The 14,107-nt window shown below is 52.0% G+C and overlaps 2 protein-coding genes across 8 annotated transcripts in view; one reads left to right on the top strand and one right to left on the bottom strand.

The window, feature by feature from the left end:
• NUMB (NUMB endocytic adaptor protein) overlaps positions 1 to 1,762 on the bottom strand; it is a 96,555-nt gene extending 94,793 nt beyond the window's left edge. For 4 of the 7 annotated variants that reach the window (XM_052782253.1, XM_052782246.1, XM_052782248.1 and 1 more), the window contains exon 1: positions 1,619 to 1,762. In XM_052782253.1, the coding sequence (XP_052638213.1) occupies positions 1,619 to 1,747 (129 nt within the window). In that variant the 5' untranslated portion in view covers positions 1,748 to 1,762. The remainder of the gene's footprint in view (positions 1 to 1,618) is intronic. The other 3 variants (XM_052782245.1, XM_052782249.1, XM_052782251.1) reach the window with 1 other exon arrangement.
• Positions 1,763 to 9,447: 7,685 nt separating this feature from the next.
• Positions 9,448 to 11,319, top strand: RIOX1 (ribosomal oxygenase 1). Its single transcript, XM_052782244.1, has one exon. It carries the CDS (start codon positions 9,463 to 9,465, stop codon positions 11,275 to 11,277), a length of 1,815 nt encoding a protein of 604 aa, XP_052638204.1. The 5' UTR covers positions 9,448 to 9,462; the 3' UTR covers positions 11,278 to 11,319.
• Positions 11,320 to 14,107: the final 2,788 nt, after the last annotated feature.

The following is a 14,107-nucleotide window of genomic DNA, read 5'->3' as shown; positions in this document are numbered from 1 at the left end:
ACACTGATGAGCAGAAAAACAATACCATTTCTCTATGGTAACTATTAACTTCTACATAATCATAAAGACCGTTTTCACAGTAACCATAGATCAATAAGTCAAAGAGAACTGATGAGTCAGAAATCCATCTAAATATTTGCACTTTTTGCTACAAGCCATACCTAGTGTAATACTGTAGCCAAACAGAATGACTGTGCCTTCCATTTTACCCACTCTCCTCATTCGGGAGCCTATCTGGAGAGGCAGGAAGATCGAAAATACAAAACAACAACAAAGCAAAACAAAACAAAACCCCTTAAAAGGTACAATCAGACACTGTTAACAGTTATAGGCGTCTCTTATGCCGGACAGCTGAATTAAGAAACATTGACAACCACCCTGAAAACGCAGTAGTGCACAGAAATCAACCCGAAAGCTCCCTTATCGTTTCATAAACCATTAATGAGTAGGTTACATAAATCTACTGGACCGAAGGAGTTGTAGACCGGAGCTGCTGCAAGACATTGACTCTCCTCCGAGGGATGCATCATTTCATTCTCGAAGACTGTTAATCTCCGTCAGTGCAATCAAAGGAGTTAAGCGCATGCCAGCCCGAAGCTGCGTTTTAACCCTTCATCAACTACTGAAAATCGAGCGCAGCGATGCTTGCCCGTGGCCAGCGCTCACCCGGGCACACAGCAGCCCTCCGCCTAGCACGCTGTTGCTCATCAATTCCTCCTGCGCGTCGCAGGACGGGCTGAACCCGGCCGCCTGTTCCTTTGTGCAGCCTGGCGGGCTGTTTTGCACACGCAGAAAGAGACCGGCGAAGCCACGAACCGCGTGAAAAAAGGGAGCGAGTTTCGCGGCTCACGGGGGCCCTTTCCCCCGCAGCTCCCGCTGCGAGACTGGGTCGTCGGCGCCCCCGCCTCGGAGCCTCGTCCCGACGCCCTCCCAAACTTCACAGCGCCCCAGCCCCGGCCGAGACGAAGCGCAGGATTTCGGGGAAGCCCGAACTTCCCGGAGCCCCGGCGCCCCCCGCTCGCTCCCGCGGCCGCACGCAGGGGCGGGAGGAGATACAAAGCGCCGCGCACGGCGACGGCCGGCCCGGCGGCGGCCGCGCCGGAGGGACCCTCTGACGGAAACCTGGCCGGGATTCAAGGCCTAGGAGAGACCGCGGCCACGGGCAGCCCCAGGAAGGGGAGACCAGGAAGCGGCAGCGCCCCGGGGGTCGCTCCCCCGGGCCGGCGGCTCGGTGCCCCCCCGCAGGGCCTTGGCCGCCCCCCGCGGGCTCCACCTGCGCCGGGCCCCCGCCCCACCCCACCCCACGCCGGGGATCGCGCCGGGGCCCACCCCACTGCCTCCCGGGGCGGGGACCGCAGGGCGCCCCCGCCTCTCCCCCGGCCCCCGCACGCACTTCCCCGGGGCACCGCCGCCCCCGCCGACCCCCTCAGGCTTCCCCCGCCTCCGGCGTCGTCCCCCCCCCTCCCCCGCGCCCGGACCCGACAACCCCCCCCCCCCCCGCACCCCGCGGGGCTCGCACGCCCCCGCCACACCCGCCCACGACTCCGGCCCCCGCCTGCCGCGGCGAAGGCCCTACCCCGCACCGCGGCGCGGCCCGGCCCGGCCCGGCCGCGCTCACCTGCTGCCCGCAGCCTCCTCCCTCCGGCGCCTCCTCAGCCGCCCGTCGCCACCGAGCAGCGCCGCCGCTGCCGCTCCCCCCCCTCGCCCCCCGCAACTGCTCCCGCCCCCGCCGCCCAGCCACGCCCATCCCGGCGGCCCATTGGCCACCCGCCCCGTCGCCCGGCCTTTGGATTGCTGCGAGGAGCCGCCCATCAGAGTCCCGACCCCGCCTCTCTCCGCCCACGGGTCCCGGGTGTTTTATTCACGCCGGGTCTTTGGCGCCCCCACTCTTTTGCTGCCGCTCCCGATTGGCTGAGCCGGTGGGAGCATAGTGCCAGGATAGGTTCCCAGAGGTGCCAGCTGCGGCGATGGGCCCGCCTCCCCACTCGGGGTTAGGCTGCGTTGGCGCGGCGAAGCGTTGCGTTGCCCGGCGGGAAGGCGAGAGCGGGCGGCCGCTACCTGGGCCGCGGTGGCCGGTCGGTCCTCCCGGAGGGGGTCAGGGCAGAAACCCGCCCCCCGCCCGGCTCCCGGAGACCCGCCGGCCGGCGTCCCGCTGATGCGCTGAGTGGGGACGTGCCTTGCAACACGGCGGTTCGCCGCCCGTCTCCGGTTTGGCTCTGCCGCGGGTCTCGTCCCCTCACAGCAGCGAGGCGGCTTGTGGGCAGGCAGGGCCGCAGGGCAGAGCCACCCTGCTTTGGGGGTTCCGTCCTCCGAAGCTCTGGAGCGCGGGGAGCTGGGCGGCCGGGCTCCTCGAGCGTGAAAGCGGGCCCCGTGGCATTGCCTGCCATGAGGGAGAGCTCAGGGGCAGGCGCCTGCCCAAAACCTGTCACCGGCACTGCCGCCGTGGGGACTTTCCCCAAGCGGGGAGACCCACCGGCAGCTTCTGGAGAGCCCCTCGCAGGAGAGGCAGCCACCCTGGCGTGGGCTGGCGGCAGTGGTGGCACGAGGTCGAGGTCGAGGAGGATGGCTCCCACAGGCCCAGCCGCAGGGCCCAGTGCCACCTCGGTTTCCCCCCAATAAACTGCCTGTGGTAACGGACGCCTTCCCCGGGGGCCGCAGTGAAACGTGCTGCTAATGCCAGCAGCTCTCCAGAAATGGCATGTGTCATGTCCCCCACCAGCTAGAGGCTGGGGTTGCAGGGAAAACACAAGCAGGCTCCTCTCTGCCGCGCATTAACCGCCATGACAGGGACTTTCTGAGATCCAAAATGTTGTCGGGTTTCCTTCCTTCAGCCCAAGAAACACAAGCGTGCCTCCATTTTCAAAGCGGAGGCAGTACCAGGTGCTGAATTCAGCAGGGAGGCTGCACTTCAAAGGGAAATTACCCAGGGGAATCCTCTGCATGCAGCACCCGTGTGACTGCGCGTATGGGGCTTGGCCTGAACGCATTATCCAGAATGCATATTTCCAACAGCTGCCTCCTCTCACTAGACTTTCAAGCAGCTACTTCATCCAAAATGCAAGCCAGAACAGTTCCCAGAGCATTCAGCTGAAAAAAAAACCAAAAAACAAAAACCCAACACCTCAGGAAACTGAAATGCAAAGATTACATGAGGTTTCTCTCCATCATTATCTTCTCCCTGCATGCACCATCCCCCTTATTCCTCTGTTTCTAAATCAAGCAAAAAAACAGAGCAACAAAGAACATGGGCCTTAATGTTAACTGGCAAATATCAAAAAAATAAAGCAACTGAAATCAGTGGGAATTTCAGAACATCATGTGCAAAAATCATTTACCAAGTTCACACAGGAGGTGCTCGGGCAGAAGTATGAGTGTGACACTGACTCTGAGTTTCAGACTGATGCTCTGACCCCCAAATCATCCCTTGTTCACAAACTAAACTGAGAAGAAGATTCCTTTTTTTTTCCCCCCCTACATCTTTTTGCATATCCCTCTGCTTGGAAAGCAAAACCAAAGCAGAGCACTGAAGTCCCTCTCAGTTGCTTCTCAATTACTTTCAGATTGCTGCTGTCAGCCAGAAGCCCAACACAGCTATGTTTGAGCCAAACATGTTCCAAAATGACTAGACAGACATTTCTACCAGTCCTGGGGTTTCTTCTGATTTTATGAAAACATTCCTGACCTGGCATAGCTCTTAAAATATTGCGTTCCCAGTAGCTTTGGTGTAACTCTTCATCTCTGGATTTCTGACCAGACCAAAATTTTTATAAAACATGGTGCCCTAAACCTTAATTTGTAAGGAACAATGCCCGTATTATAAAGATGCTCTACTTCCAAATGAAAAGTATTTGAGGTCTGGCAAGGAAAAGACCAGGACATGCTATTGTAAATAAAGTTCTAATGTATGCTTCAGCTATATATAGCTTTTACAAATATTTATTAGATAGTTAAATTGATTTGTTGCCATTACCACTTCTCTGCTTGGCTGTTTGTATCTCTCCCTAACTTGACCTCCCCATATAGTCATTGGTGACTGAAGGGAAAGGGGGCTGTGATGGGAAAGGAAGGGAAGATGACCCTAGAGGTCACCTAGTGGGACAAGCTGAGCATCTAACATAGCAAACCGCACACTCGCAGTGCTGCGCCGCGGGTCTGAGTCACGTTCTGTGTAGTCAGTCTTCCCACAGAGAGTTTCCATGCGATGGGGGAAATTAATTCTCCAAGGCCTGATACTGGAAGCAAGGCTTCAAAGTGCTTTAATCCTTACGGATAACAAAGAATTGGTATAGACTTCATAGCATTGCCAAGAAGCCCAGTTTCCGCCTTTCCACCTTTTCTTTAAGACTGAGAACAGGGCTCCATGGGTAATATGCAGGATTAATGGACTTGGCTGTTCCTGTCATGCCCACTTACTCCTGCCAGCGGTGCCTTTCTAGCCAAGATCCTTCCTGGTCTCAGCGGGATGGCAGGATAGTACGCTATCCCCTAAGGACCTGAGAGTATATTACACACGCACTCATGATAATGCAAACTCCATATCCTCATTGCAGATACCTGGAGGCTTAATATCGTTCTCCCCTATTGGCTATCTAAAACAATGTCAGTGATTAAATCTCCCTTCTCTAATCACACCATAATATTATCCCTTCTAGGAACAAGCCATACCAGTATAAATACAACAACATAAGCATTTTTATGCTGCTATAACTGTGCTCACCCAAGAGGAATTCCATCTTTTTGACAATACAGGTAAAACAGTGGGAACATGTGTGTGTGGAAGAGCACTGAAAATGCTCAAATACTTCTAGAAGGTGCCATATTGTCTAGTAGCAATACAAATCTACTTCAGGAAGCAAATAAGCAAGTACCACGCGGGCTTTCTCCTATCATGCTCTGAGCAGATCTGAACAATATGGCTGCTAAACCAAGACATCCTGTTTGCATGATATTTCCATCTTGGTAGTGCTGCGTCAGAGCAAGCAATTTCAGAGTACTTCAGAAAAACTTCAGTACAGACAGCTTTTACAGGAAATAAAAGGTAAAGTCTTTTGCAGGGCTTCTGAAAAGGAGAAACTTATAGAAGCAGCAAATGTTGAATGGTGCTGCTGTATGTTAGCAGGGCCTATATGTTCATTTTGAAATAGTGGGCATAAATGTATTTAATGAGCAAAGCTATGCAGTTGCCATCATTAACACAGAAAGGATGTGAAAGCAAGAATCATTTAAAATCTTCTTCCATGGAAAAGTGTCACCCAAACAGCTTGTCAAGAGCCATGGTCTGCGCATATCAAAAGAATGTTCTCTAGCACAAGATACATCATGCATGCAGGAACAGCTTGACTATTATACCTTCTATCTCGATTATCTAGATGTGATTAATCCTACAGGGCAAATACTTCATTCAGGTTCTCTTTGCTTTCATTTTAGGATGGGGATTTTCCGCTCATGGCCATTTACTTCTCTCCTTCCACTGAAAAGCAACAAGACCGGAGTCTTGGAGTCTGCAGCTTTGTGTTTAGTCACTGCCTATGGAGTCACTGCAGATGGTATCTGCTCAATGCTACCAAATGCTAGATGGCGACTATGAAGAGCACAAAAACCCTCATAAAATTATTTCAAAATGCTTTCAAAGTACACATGCCCCGTCAAAGGGATGAGTAAGCTTGGTCGAGGGTCCTACTCAAATGTGTTATGTAAATTCAGCTTTAACTTACAAAGTATGTATTTTAGTGTCACACGGGACAAGAGAAAATGTCTGTGCTTCCAAATCCCCCCAAAAAGACAATTTCATAGGGAGGACTGGACCTTGTAATTATTATTTTTATAGATTTGTTTCAATTGGACTGTTCCATGGCAGGGAAGGCTTCTTTTCTCAGTGGGGCTCTGTGTACAAGATAACCAGGATTAAAGACCACAACCAGTCACTGAATAAGAAAATCCCTGAGAAGAGAGAAACAGCTGGAGAGAGGCCAAAATCTCTGCCAAGAGATGCTTCAGTGAGTGAGTGCATTCACTCTGATGAGGGGGGCCAGAGGATAGCTCTTGAGAAACAGTTCCTGAATTAGCTTTCAGTCTTGTTATCTGGCAGTGAACTTTATAGCTTCCACAACACGGAGCGGGCTTCACAATCCAGCCCAGTGTCCTTCCAGTGATGACATACTGGATGTCACTAGGCTGTATGAGAAAGATTGTCAGCTAAGGAAACCCGTTAGTGAAGGCTTGAAATGTTCTTTTTCCCTACTGGGTATTGCTTTTGGCATGAGAACAAAACTGACAGTGCAAAAGGAAGGTTGCCAGCAAAGTAATAATGAGAAAAAGGATTATGCTGAGTTTAACTTTATAGAAGTGACTGGTTTACATTAATGGTTTGCTGGGAACACAGAGAAAGTACTGGCCAGTTTGCATGGTAGTGAACAACTGAGTATCCAACACGCAGAGAATTGCAAAGGATTTTGCCCTCTCCACTCATTAGTGAAGACTGCTCATAGCTTTGTAGGATCAGGCCTTACTCAAACTGCTCTTTAAGCTCAAGATTTCCATTATTTGAACAGGGAATGGCATAAGGTTAAAATATCAAGTGAAAGCTTCATCTCTTTGAGGTGCCATTTACTTATTTCTTTTGAAGTCACTCGTGGCTCTTTAATAAGTTGTACTCACCACATTTTTTATGTCCTCTTAAATAAAACACGTGTGGCTCTTGGCAATGCAGCTTATATGCTCATAAAATCTGAGTAACTTTGTGCTAAATTCTAATTAAGAAATTTAATTAAGCCTCCAGTTGCTACTCTGTCTATGTGAGCAGCAGCTGGGGACCACCTAATCATTCAGAGATCTGTGCTACTTTCCTTTTGTTTATTTAAAGAGCTGTATGTGACACTGTTCTTTCTTTACGACAAATTCCCTTGAAATATTGGACAATGAATGAAAACAGCATGTAGACCTTGTGGCTATTCCTCGACAACCATCTGAGTACTCTGTAAGGGATATTGAAGCTCTCTCTTTTTGCCTTAGGTCAAAACGCTTTCTTGTGTTGTGCAGAAAAATAGCAACATTCTTTATTCTTGAAAGCATTTACTATTAGAAAGGCTAAATTGTCAAAAGAAACATTTTATTGTTATAGACATTTCACCACCATTCTTTTCCACTGTGTCCTTCATTCTGAAACTTTGTTATACATCAAAAAAAATCCGATGTTAATCATCTGTCTCTCGGCAGTAGAAAGTGACATCCGTATGAAGATCAGAGCCCTCGAATGAGACTTTGAACCTGCCGTACTGGTAAACATCCAGAACAGCTTTGCTGCAGTCATTACAGATATTCTGGTGTAACTCAGGTCAGGCTCTGTGTACAGCACCCAGCTTCTTCTGAGAAGGATCTAGTTGCACTCCAGTAAATTAAACAGAAACACAAATAACAACCCAGACGCCCACATTTTTCAAAGGCCTTCGCCCTCACAAGCCTATTTAGCCATGCTTACATATAATTAAAGCATACAATAGCCTAACTCCTACCATATTTCAAAGGGCCTGCATCTCGGTTTTGTTAAGGGCCCAGTTCTGTTGAAACGGTTTCAGCTGATAAGATTATTCTGGTAAGCAGGGCTTAACCTTGGGAAAACAAAGAATGGATTGAAATAGAGTTCACCCTTCCCTTCTCTTCCAGTCTACACATGCACGCACAGGCTGCTAGCACCTCCCTCTCGTTTTAAACCCCATCCACGCCAGTGTTTCCCACCGCAGGGATGCAGAGCGCTGATCGCCCTCTGCCACCTGCCGGCAAAGCCGAAAACCTTCAAGACGTTAAATCGGAGGCTAAAGTGTTGCCTACACACGCCCAAAATCCGGCTCCTTTAGCTAAAACCACCATGGTACAAACAGAGCAATTTTCTACTGCTGTTGCTTTTCCCACAGCTTTGGCTGCAAAGGCTGTGCCGGCAGAATTCCGTCAGCAAAATACCTCCAAAATGAAAACAGTTGTTATTGCATGTATACAAAATGGGTCTTGGCTGCTTATAGCACAGTGGCGGGATGTGAGGCTGATGTGTGCTGGTTTTAAGACAATTCAAAAACCCTTAAACCTTGCAGGTGTCTGCATCTGTTCTAGAATTAAGACTTAACAGCTGAACTCACCCTCATGAGGCCTAACTAATGATTTCTGCTCCTGAATTGTGGTAAAACTGAAATGTAGGTCTGGGTTGAAACCCTGGCAATGCTGAAGTTAAAAGAGGTGAAAATTTGCTTTTCACCTTTGTATCCTAGGCCTGGTACGCTAAGTGGCCCAGGCAACAGATCTGCACATGCCTTGTGAACGCTAGCTGCTTGTTTAACATATTGTGCGAAGCTGATATTCATATCTGTGAGAGGCTAATAACACCCTTGTAAACCAGAGAGTTCCTGGGCACACTTGGGTAATTGCTCCAGTTAAATGCTCTAGACTCACAGCAGCCTCTGGAGATGAAATTCTCATGCAAAATCCATTCCTGTGAATTATCGGAGTCCATCAAAATTCTTCTCGCAGAAGTACTGCATAGTGAATTTCTGGTACGGAAGCTTGTTCTTGGTCAGAAAAGCATCAACACAGTCTGACAATACAAACCCCTACAGTTTTTCACATTTGCCAAGAGCTGAGTCTTGCTGGTCTGTCCTCTACTCTCCGGCAAAGCTTCCTGTGATGAAGCTGCAGGTTCTGGAAGCACAGAGCAGCCCTCAGGCTGCCCAGGTACCTGCACTGCCACTGACCCTGCCCTTCTGGGAAGCTTCAGGCCTAGGAGAGAGATGGACAGAGAACAAAGGTCTGCCCAAGGTTATTAGGCGGTTAGTGGATTTGGCAAAAAAACTCCAAACCACTACATGACATGACGGCCTTTTGGGTTTTAGGATCCTTTGAGAGGACACAGCCTTTCGCCTGGCATCTCCATTAGAAGCACAAGAAAAGGGAGGAGGGATGGCGCACCAGAACTGGCTCCATCCAACTTGCGATTTCCATTCCTTGCGCAACAGAACCTTATGAAATTGGTCTTACCTCATCTCGTCTCATCAGGCTGCAAAGTAATTGCACGCTGTCCAAAAGCGTATCGTATGCTTATGGTGCACCTTCGCAAAAAAAAAAAAAATCTTTTCCGCAGGTGCTTAGAGCGTGCTTACAGAACGAAGCTTTCCAGCCAGGGAACAGATCAATTTACGTTAGTTCCTAGTGGAATCGCCTCACCTTTCCTTTCCTTTTTCGGGGCGGGGGGAAGGACACAAGCCTGGTATATTTTGAGCGGCCCCGATGATAAAACGTGAGACGTGCCGTTCCGTGCGGCACCACAAGCACGCATTTAAAACTTCCTTCCGCGGGCAGAGGTGCAGGCTTCCCGCCCGGGCTCCGCCTCCCCCGGAATCCCCTGCCCGGGACGCTCCCGCCTGCCCCCACACGCGAAGGCCCCGGCGGAAGCGGCGCGGCCCGGCGGGGCGGGTGGCCATGGCGGCGGGCGGCGCGGAGGAGCGGCGGCGGCAGCAGCAGCAGCAGCAGCAGCAGCGGCGGCGGCCGGTGCGGCTCTCGGCGCTCTCGGTGTACCGCCGGGTGGCGGGGGCCGGGCGGCTGGAGCGGCGCCGCCGCGGGAGGCCTCTGCCCGCGGGCGGCAAGTGGGCCGAGGCGCGACCGAGGCGCGGCGGGCCGGGAAGCGGCGGCCCGGAGCCGGAGGCCCCGGCGCCGCCGAGCGCCGCCGCGCCCCCCGGCCGCGTGGAGTGGGCCGAGGCGCGGCCGAGGCGCGGCCCGGAGCCGGAGGCCCCGCCGCAGCAGCCGCCGCCGAGGGCCGCCGCGCCCCCCGGCCGCGGGGAGCGGGAGCGGGCCGAGGCGCCGGCCGGCAGCCCTGAAGCGAAGCGGCGGGGCGGCCCTGGGGCGGCGGGAGGGGGCGGCGGCGCGGCGGGGCTGCTGCGGCGGCTGGGGCGGCTGGAGGACAGCCGGCAGCGGGCGGCCGAGCTGTTCCGGTGGCTGGTGGCCCCGGTGGCGCCGGGGGAGTTCCTGGCGCGGCACTGGGAGCGGGCGCCGCTGCTGGTGCGGCGGGGCGACCCCGGCTACTACGCGGGGCTCTTCTCCACGGCCGACTTCGAGGCGGCCCTGCGGGGCGGCGAGGTGCACTTCGGGACCCACCTGGATGTGACCAGCTACGCCGAGGGCGTGCGGGAGACGCACAATCCATCCGGCCGGGCCCTGCCTGCCGTCGTTTGGGACTTCTACCAGAACGGCTGCTCCCTGCGGCTCCTCAGCCCCCAGGCCTTCTCCCGCACCGTCTGGCAGTTCCTCTCCATCCTGCAGGAGCACTTCGGCAGCATGGCGGGGGCCAACACGTACCTCACGCCACCGGGGACGCAGGGCTTCGCCCCCCACTACGACGACATCGAGGCCTTCGTGCTGCAGCTGGAGGGCAAGAAGCACTGGCGTGTCTACAGCCCCCGGACGGACGCCGAGGTGCTGCCCCAGTTCTCCAGCACAAACCTCACGCAGGCTGAGCTCGGCGAGCCCGTGCTGGAGACGGTGCTGGAGGCCGGGGACCTGCTGTACTTCCCCCGCGGCTTTATCCACCAGGGCGACTGTCTCCCTGATGCGCACTCGCTCCACATCACTGTGTCTTCCTACCAGAGGAACTCCTGGGGGGACCTCCTGGAGAAGCTCCTCCCGGCTGCTCTGCAGATGGCCCTGGAGGAGGATGTGGAGTACCGGCAAGGGCTTCCTATGGACTACCTGAGGTACATGGGGGTCGCCAATTCGGATGCAGTCGATGCTCACCGAACAGCTTTCATGGAGAAGGTGCAGAGCCTAATAAAGAAACTCGTTGACTATGCACCCATTGATGCTGCTGTGGATCAGAGAGCCAAGTCGTTTCTCCACGACTGCCTTCCCCCGGTGCTTACACAAAGTGAAAAAGCGCAGAGTGTGTACGGCTTCCCGGCCCGGTGGCAAGATGGAGGACCCTGCGATGTCGATATACGGATAACAAAAGACACAGAAGTACGTCTTCTCCGCCATGGCATCATTAGATTGTGTAATGAAGAAGCAGGTGTGATGCTGTATTACACGACAGAGAACTCAAGGGTGTATCACAAGGAGGAACCCAAGTTCCTTGAGATAGATCCTGAGTATACAGACAGTATCGAATTTCTCCTGTCTTCCTATCCAAACCACGTCCGTGTGGATACCCTTCCATGCGAAACCTTGGAGGACAAGATTTCTCTAGCCACGCTCCTGTTTGAGAAAGGCATTCTGACTACAAAGAAGCCTCTGGTGCAAGTGTAACTCTTATTTTTTTAACAAAATAAACATACATTTGTTTTCAAAGTGATCTGTCTTGTTCTTGCCTTACACATGCTAGGTGTGAATCAGCAGTCTGGATCACAGTATCTCATCTGGGGGCAGAAGGGCTTTGGCGTGGGTAGAGAAATCAAATGTTCTGATTAAAACGGATATCTGCTCTAGGAGCGATTCTGCATGGCTGAGTGACTGCAGAAGGGAAGTGCTTAATTTTTTTTTTTTTTTCCTTTCGCCAGCCATATTACTACACCCTAGGTAACTTCTGGAAGCTAGTGAACTTTTTTGCAGTCTGTAAATCGTCTGTGTTTACACAGTCTTTGAAAGCAGCCTGCCTTACTGTGGGAAGTACTTTCATTACTCACAGGAAAATTTGGTGATGATCACCATTCTGTGTGCCTGTGCTGTGCTGCACATACAGCATGGCCTTCAGGCCTGTGCTGTGCTGCAAAGATCCCTTGGTCACAGGAAAAACTCGGCCAACTCTTCTGAAAAGTGGAGCCCACAGGCAGCTCCCACTCGGTGCGAGTGATTATACCACCTGCATGGCCCTGCCCTTATTGAACAGTGCAGCAAGATGTTCTCATGCAAACTCTCATTTGAAATGCTTCAGGCTCTGTCTCTTCAGTTTGATAATTGCGAGCTGTCTTAGTGATAGAATAACCTTCCCCGCTGGTTTTTCCGCAGCAGCCTCTAGCAAGGAAATTACTGGTCCTCTCAAGGCAAATGGGGCACCCACTAATATGGGGGTTTTCATGCTGGGTGAGAGAATTTTCATATCGGGACCTAACAAGTAAAATGAATACATGCCTGGCTGTGTGGTCGGTTCCCGTAAATACTGACAAGCCTCAGATACACTTTTCCACAACGGTGTTTTATTGTCGCAGTCAGCAGGTGAGGGATATTCTGTCTAAACCCTCCTGAAGCCATACCCACAAGGAGTGGGCTGTATTAGCTGTGCTCCTCTGAGCTGCTGGGTTATCAGAGTTGTGAGATGGCACTCGCACGCTCTAATTGTTTAGGATTTAAGTGTATGCTATTTCCTCCGAAGTGCCATACTTGCAACAGCCAGTGTGCCAGCCTTTCTCCCCTCTTTTGCCCGTATGCTGTTGCTAAATCTTGAAACTGGGGCTGTGTAAAATCGCGCACCACGGGAGCATGCTGAGGTGCCCCTGGGGGCCCCTTTGCTTTATGAATCACTAGTGGCTGGGCAGAAATGCTGTTGCTGCACTCATCCTCTTGACCCCTCTGCTCGTCCTCACCAGAGGATCAGGGGTCCTCGTCCCAGCATTCATCCCCCTGGCAAATAGCTCGTGCCTCGGTAGTGCCCTTCCTGGGCTGCTCTGTGTGCCCCCCTTGCAACCACAGGCACCTGCACCATGGCTGCCTGCACTGCGGGCACTTGCAGCGGAGGTGGCTGCACCAGATGCTTGCACCACAGGCAGCTGTACGGCGGGCGCCTGAACCGCGGCTTGCTGCTTGGGGGCAGTGGTGCAGAGCTGCACCAGTAGCTCATGCAGCTCTTTCTGCATTGGCTGTAAGCACCCCAATGGCCGTTTTGAGCATGATAATAACAACCAAAGGTGGCACAAATTCTTAGCTTTTCCTTTCCCTGGCCTCCGTTTTCTAAGACAGCATAGTACTTCAGCTGGGCTGGGGCATTCTGATAATTCCTCCTCAGTTTCTAAATCCACTGGGGAAACTGCCTGGGCTAAACACTTTGCAAATACCCCTCACGGATTTGTGCAGGGCCAGCCAGGCACAGAGTTTCTTTTCTTCTTTGTTCTTTCTCCAGAAAGGCATTTCTCACTGAGACCTGCCTACTGTGCCAATGTTTTGCACTAGGAGGTGCTGGTCCATTATGATCCCAGTAAGAAAGGCATTCGCATTCTATAAGGTGTCATTAAAAATGCTATTTATTAGAGCTAACACTCAAAGAAGAGAATAGCATAGATAATCTTATATCCCTTTAGATGCTGGGAACCTTGAGCAGTGTAGCATGTAACAGGACTCTGACCCACATGCAGCATGCCATGCTGACATGGTCCACAGCAGAGATTCTCCCCTTTTGGTCTTTCAAGGTATCGTAAGATTTTTATATAAGGAAACAGCTCTATTTATCATGTCTACAGTCAAACAGAAACAATGTTCGCATGAGAATGTCTTGCTGCACTGTTCGATAAAGGCAAGGCCACGCAGGTGGCACAATCACAGGTACTGGGTGGGAGCTACCTGCAGGCTCCCCTGTAAGGAAGAGCTGGCTCAATTTCTCCTGCAGCCAGGGGATCTGTGCAGCACAGCACAGACCCGAAAGCCACACCATATATGCAGCGCGGCACAGTGCAGGCCTGGGCGTGCTCAGGTTAACTCTGTTGTGGGTCACTAACTGCTTGGTGTACAATGGTCTTCCCTTCAGGATCACTACGCTGACTTCCACTGAGAAAAATGGTGAGATGCCTAAATGTGCTGGAGGATTTCAGACCTAGTGACAAACTGATCTCAGTTTCAGAATAAGAAAGCAATTTATCTGCTTCATGCTTTGTTCCCTATATAAAAATAGGAATGCATTTTCTGTGCATGTTTGAATTAATAATAATAATAATAATAATAATGGAATATGCAATGCATAATAATGCTACAAATACACTTGCAATAGCAATATTTCATCCTTCTCTAACGTCCTCCAGTCCTGAAGATCTCCATATTTCTTAAGTATCAATACTTTTCAATTTGCAACCCAAGGCAAGGTAAAAAACTATGATTACCCTTCTTTTATGGACAATGGCTAGCAAGGAACTACCGGTCAGACTGCTGGGAA

The sequence above is a fragment of the Harpia harpyja genome, chromosome 3, assembly GCF_026419915.1.
Source record: "Harpia harpyja isolate bHarHar1 chromosome 3, bHarHar1 primary haplotype, whole genome shotgun sequence".
NCBI lineage: Eukaryota > Metazoa > Chordata > Aves > Accipitriformes > Accipitridae > Harpia > Harpia harpyja.
Note: the sequence above shows the minus strand (reverse complement) of the source record. Positions and strands in the feature narration are given on the sequence as shown.

What these genes read in the sequence shown, in the direction of transcription:
- RIOX1 (XM_052782244.1), top strand. Translation starts at nt 9,463, where the DNA reads ATGGCGGCGGGCGGCGCGGAGGAGCGGCGGCGGCAGCAGCAGCAGCAG.